Source organism: Molossus molossus, unplaced genomic scaffold (assembly GCF_014108415.1).
Source record: "Molossus molossus isolate mMolMol1 unplaced genomic scaffold, mMolMol1.p scaffold_m16_p_14, whole genome shotgun sequence".
Taxonomy (NCBI): domain Eukaryota; kingdom Metazoa; phylum Chordata; class Mammalia; order Chiroptera; family Molossidae; genus Molossus; species Molossus molossus.
The window spans coordinates 1,068,639-1,074,638 of record NW_023425349.1 but is presented as its reverse complement, the minus strand read 5'-3'; the positions used below and the strand labels follow the sequence as shown (position 1 = coordinate 1,074,638).

The 6,000-nt window shown below is 61.1% G+C and overlaps 1 protein-coding gene across 1 annotated transcript; it reads left to right on the top strand.

Annotated features, from left to right (window-relative positions):
* The first annotated feature begins 2,030 nt into the window (after nucleotides 1-2,030).
* On the top strand, nucleotides 2,031-3,797 carry STPG3 (sperm-tail PG-rich repeat containing 3). The gene is made up of 6 exons (XM_036261663.1): nucleotides 2,031-2,131; nucleotides 2,219-2,373; nucleotides 2,469-2,603; nucleotides 2,695-2,783; nucleotides 3,431-3,569; nucleotides 3,664-3,797. Exons 1-6 carry the CDS (start codon nucleotides 2,031-2,033, stop codon nucleotides 3,795-3,797), a joined length of 753 nt encoding a protein of 250 aa, XP_036117556.1.
* Nucleotides 3,798-6,000: the final 2,203 nt, after the last annotated feature.

Genomic DNA, 6,000 nt, shown 5'->3' with positions numbered 1-6,000 from the left:
CATGCCTCAACTGCACCTTTGCCAGGTAGCCCCTTCCTCTGGCCTGGCTCCTTTCCCCCGGCCTGGCTCCCTTCCCTGAGAGGAGTCTACTGCCTGGCAACCATTGTGAAGAAGCCCCATTGCTGGGCACCACCTGGGCCAGGCCCATCCTGTACTTGTGAGGTGCTCCCATGTCATAGGTGGGACACCAAGGCCAGACAGGCAGCAGCTTGGGAAGTGTGACACTGAGGACCTCAGGGCATCAGCCATGTCCTGAGGCATCAGCCATGTCCCAAGTTGGTCCTGCCAGAGAGTGTGGCCAGGATTACCCCCAGGAGGCCAGCACCCCCCAGAGTGAGGCTAAGGGAGCCTCCATGCACCCCAGGTCCCCTTCTCAGACCAGAGGCCCGGAGGCTTCAGAGGCATGGTGACAAGCCCCCACAGTGACGTGGGAAGGTCTTTTCCCTGGAGCTTGGCACTATTTTGCATTTTAAACAGATCCTGCTTTTTTCTTTTCGTAAGGAAGGACTTTCTAACCATACAAACAAAATATCATAAAGGAAAAGATGAGCAGGTTCAAGTACATGTCCAACAAGCAGCGGAAACAATGCCAGAGGCAGACTCCAAGCTGGACCAGAATTTACAACAAGCATCACACACACACAGGATATCGGTTTAAAAACTCCTTACCTGACGAAAATGGGGCAAATTAGCACCCCAACAGAAAAGTGCATACAAAGTGTGAGCATCTTAAGAAAAATAAGTAGTCAAGAAAAATACGAACAGAAGGTTGAATTTAATAAGTAAATTCTGACAATGGCAGTTTCTGAGGCTCACTGCGCAGGGGGACCGAGCATAACCCCTGCTTTGGTAGATGCTGTCTGCACAGCAATTCGGGAATACAGATTAATTCCATACGAGATGTTACGCTTTGACTCCTCGCTTCCACGCCTAGGAATCTCTCCGAAGGCAAGGATAGATGTTCGGCTGAAACATACGTGCCATGTCCTCCATCATGGCGATAGTTGTTAGCCAGAAATCAGAGCTGGCCGAAATGTCCGAGTTTGAGGGCTCTGCTCACAAAACTGCATCTGTAGCCGCTGCCATTTTTGCCCTCAGAGAACACGGTACGACACAGAAGGGCCCCAGAGCACTGGCTGTGAGCTCCTCACCCCGTTAAAAACGGTTTCTTCAAGCGAGTCCCCATCTGTCCACCTGCTGCTATGCCTCCCAAGGCCAGGCAGGGTCAGTGCTGGGTGACAGGAATCCGGACAGGAAGAGACTCGCTCAGGGTGGGCAGAGCCCAGGATGAGATGTTCTTGACCAGGTCCAGCCGGTGGATCAGATCAAGGCCGGGCCTGGGCCTGGCAAGCTGACAAACCTCGGAGCGCACGTTGAGGGCCCTGGTGCCCAGACGGGCTCCCGCTCCATTGGGCTCATTCTTCTTTTGTACTTTGGCCTGGGCACTCCTGACCAACTGGGACACTTTCTGGCCTCTGTGCCCCCAAGCAGAATGCAGGCTCCCACCCCTCAGCCCTGCCAGGGCCACCAGGCACTCCAGGGCCAGGCCTCTCTCTAGGGTCAGCACAGCCCACTCAGACCCATCTGCCCTTGCTTTGCTTTTCCGAAGGTTGGATTTCCAGCGGGGGCTCCTCCCTGAACCTTCCATCCTACCCTGATGCTTCCTTCCAGCGGGGCATTGCAGAACACCCACCCCCTTTTCTACTTTCCGCCAGGTGTCAGTCCTCCCAGAATCCCTGTGAGAATGGACCCCCAAAGTCCAGGACAGGAGAAAGGTTGGGGCCAGGAAGAGGAACAGGAGGGAAAGGAGACTGAGCCAGGACCCAGGCAGGCTAGGGATCCTCCTGGGCAAGATGACCCACGGTGGCCCACCTGGCAGGTCAGGGGAGAAATCTTACTGCCAGAGCCCCTGCAGGGCTGGACCGTGGTCTTCCCCCAGAATTCCCAGCAACGGGGGGAGGGGCATGATGGGCCAGTGAGGTCACAGAACCTCGTGGTGTCCCCATGGAAGGCAGCTATACACACTGACAATGAATTTTGACCAGAAGGCTGTGAAATTCCTGGCTAACTTTTACATCAATGGAGGCAAACACTGGACCCATGGCAGCCTGAGGCCAAAGTTGCCGGCCCAGTAACTTCGGAGGACGGGGGTGGGGGTGGGGGCAGCTCCATGGGGCGGCCAGCAGCCTGGGTGGACCGAGGCTGTCCTCTCTTGCAGGTTCAAGGCTGCAGTATTGTTGAGCCCGAGCCAGGGGGAGGCCTGGGAGGAGATGTTGCGTTCAGGGGTGCAGGAGTTCTCAGGGGTCCTCAGGATGTACATGAGCCCTCTCCAGGGGTCCTGGCCGATCTACACCCGGAACCTGAAGGAGCTGTGTGAGTGGGGGCCCCTAGTCTACTCTGGGGAGGCAGGGCAGGGGCGGGAGGGACCTGCTGGGGAGGACCCAGGCCCAGAGCTTGCTTTCTGCCAGGGTTGGAGCGACGACCCCCCATCTTGATCGACCTGGACTCCCCGGGCCCCACCAAGTATCAGGTGCCCGATGCTTCAGTGCGCGAATCCTCCCCGCACCCCCACTTCAGCATCGGCTGCAAGCTCCCGGTCCACGGTGTGTGCCCCTCCCTGTGCACCCCCACCGCGGCCGGCAGTGAGGCCGCGCCCCGAGCCTGCCCTCCCCAATGACACTGCCCCCACTGCAGAGGGCGGTGGCCGCAGGGCGTGGCAGACGCTGTGGTTCCAGAGCGAAAGCCCCTTTACGCAGAAAGCCGACTTCGGCCGGGAGAAAAAGGTGCAGGGGGGACCAAAAAGGGCTGCGGGGGCCGGGCCTGTGGAGAGGGGCGGGGCCGAGAGGGAGGGGCCAGGAGGGGGCCTGTGGAAAGGGGCGGGGCTCCGAGGGAGGGGCCAGGAGGGGGCCAGTGGAAAGGGGCGGGGCTCCGAGGGAGGGGCCAGGAGGGGGGCCTGTGAAAAGGGGCGGGGCTCCGAGGGAGGGGCCAGGAGGGGGCCTGTGGAAAGGGGCGGGGCTGCGAAGGAGGGGCCAGGAGGGGGCCTGTGGAAAGGGGCGGGGCTCCGAGGGAGGGGCCAGGAGGGGGGCCTGTGAAAAGGGGCGGGGCTCCGAGGGAGGGGCCAGGAGGGGCCTGTGGAAAGGGGCGGAGCTGCGAAGGAGGGGGCCTGTGGAAAGGGGCGGGGCTGCAAGGATGGGGCCTGGGGGAGGGGCCTGTTGGGCTGGGGCGGGGCCTGCGGCTCGGGGGGCGGGTCTTCTCAGCGTCCTTCCCACAGTGGCCATCGCCCGCCGACTATGGTCCGCCCGGCGGCCCCGCCTTACCCGCCTGCAGCTTGCGGGGCCGCCGCCCCGTCCCCAAGACCGCCGAGCCATACGTGGGTCCGTGTCTGCCGGGGGCTTGGGGTGTACGTCACCGTGCCCGGCCCCCGTTGCAGGGCCCTCTGTCGGCCCTGGGCAAGGAGCACCCCAGCCCGGACACCTACGACATCCTTCCCGGGTACCGCCTGCGGAGCCCGCGCGCGCCGGCCTTCTCCCTGAGCCGCTCGCCCGCGTTTGGCTCCTGGGTCAGCGACTGTAAGGAGACCTCGGGGAGGGAGGCCAGGGCTGCAGGGGGCCGGGGGAGGTGGGGTGCTGGGCAGCGGCTGGCTCCCACCCTCTCCCTCTGCAGCCCGCACCCCCGGCCCCGCCGCCTACGACGTGGAGGATTGCTTTAACTCCCGCTTCCCCTCGGCGCCTGGCGTGGTCATCCAGGGCGTGCGAAGACCCAAGCGCCATGAAACAGGCCCCTTCTGCACGATTTAAAGCCCACAGGACACAGCCGGCCCCCAGCCAGTGATCACATGGACCCTGACTCCCTGGGGCCTTCCCAGGCCTCCCTCTGAAACCTGGTGCCCCCAATCTGGCCTTCTAACCTTCTGGGCACCCTTGAACCACCCCCCTGGCCGGCTAACCCTTCTGTGAGCTACAGACAAGGAGGGCCCCTCAAAGCTCTCACCTGTACACCCTGGTATATAGAGATGCTGTTGGATCTTCCAAACTCTGTTGTGTGCCTGGCTGCCATCCCTCGCCCGGTGAGCTGTCTTGTCTAGGGTGGTTGGCAGCCCAGATGTCCTGGCCTGAGACAGTATGGGAGGGGTCCCTCTGGGAAGTGCAGGACACCCGCACCCAGGGGACTGGGCTAGCTGCCAGTCTACCCAAGAACCAGGCTGCTTGCTGAGCTGAGTTGCTGACGTTTGAGGCCGAGGTGGGGCCAGACTCCCTGAACTGCCATCTTGAGGTGAGGTCAGCCTGCCCAGCCACTAGGGAGGGCCCAGAGCACGAGCTTGTGAGGTCTGGCCCCTGCCCAACGACCATGCAAACACCCGGGGCGGTGCAGGCCAAGCCACAGCCACCAGACTCCCTGGGCCTTTCCGGGTCAGGGTCCTGTCCTGTTACAGTAGCCTGGCCATTGGGTTATCGGCCTGCCCTCCTACCTAGGGGTGGGCCCCAAGATGGACAGCAACAGCTGTTCCATAAGCCCTTCTGCAGGGAGGCCAAGGCCCAGGGAGACCCAGCGCATTCACCTGTGAACCAGCTCGGGGTTGAGTCCCAGCACCCCAAGGAATCAGTGGGATTGCAGATGGTTGTTGATGGGCCTGGCTGACCAGCTCAGCCAGCAGGCAACAGAGAGCTGTGGGGGGCCTGGCTTTGGGAGCTGGGTCCAGGGTGGGGGAACCAGGGGTACTGCCCATAGCTGCACCACCAGCAAACCCTCAGGCTCAAAGCCAGAGAGGGACCAGCAAGAAGGAGGGAGTGATCCCCTCCAACTAGGCGGAGGAGAGGGCTTCCTGGAGGAGGAGGTGGAAGAATGGGCTTTCAAGGATGAGCAAGAGTTTGCTGGGCAACAAGAAGGGAATTTCTAGCAGAGCAGACCTTGGAAACGAAGACACATGAAAAGGAAGAGGGTGTGACATTTGGCAGGGCAAGCTTGGGAACACTGGGCTGGTTGGGACGGAGGTTGACCTGGTGGGACTGCAGATGCTGGGTCCAGGGCTTGCACACTTCGCAATAGTTAGCCCACTGGGGGCGCAGAGCAGGCTGTGCCCACCAGCCCTGTGAGCTTCTAGCGTCGCGGGGACTCCCATTCACAGCCTTAGCCTGAGGGGCCGCCCACCTTGGGTTCCCTGGGGCTTAGATGCTCATGGTGATGAGAAGACAGCCATCCCTTGTCCACTCCCACTGCCAGCCCAGGTCTCTGTGCCCCCCCCCCCCGGAAGCACACGCAGGAAGAGGGCAGTGTGTACCTGGTGGGACCTGGTGTAGGGAGCTTCTACGGGGGTGGTGCTCCATTTCCTCAAGCAAAAATGTTCTGTCGACTGTAGAACAGCATCGACGGGGTATTCCATCACCAAAAAAAAAAAATTTACGTAGGAAAAAGAAAGAATGCAACCGGGCAAGTGCAGATGTGGTAAGCGCATGGCCCAGGACAGAGATGAGGTACTTTGTAAAGGAGCGTGGAAGTGGGGGCGGGGCTGTCGCCAACGTGGAGCCCTGTTGTCACCCTAGGCGTTCCTGTGGGGCTCTCACCGTGAGGTAGAGATGGACTCCCAATCTGAGCCCATGGAAAGGGGGGCTGGGGAGCCCTGGCCGGTTTGGCTTAGCAGTTAGAGCGTCAGCCTGCGGTCCTGAGAGACCCGGCTTCGGTTCCCGCTAGGGGCATGTACTTCGGTTGCAGTTTGTCCCCGGCCCTGGTTGGTCGTGCGGGTGGCAACTACTCGATGTGTCCCTTTCACGTTGATGTTTCTCTCTCTCCCTCCCTCCCTCCAACTCTATCTGAACAAAAAATGAAAAGGTCCTCGGATGAGGATTGAAAAAAAAGAAAAAAGAAAGAAAGGGAGGCTGGGGAAGAGCCCCTGTCGATCTTGAGCCCCACCCCTGGGAATTGGGAGGTCGAGGCGGCTGGCTGGAGGCGCAGCGTGCCGGAAGCGCTCAGTCTGCGATGGTCCTCTTCCTAGTCTTGGATCTT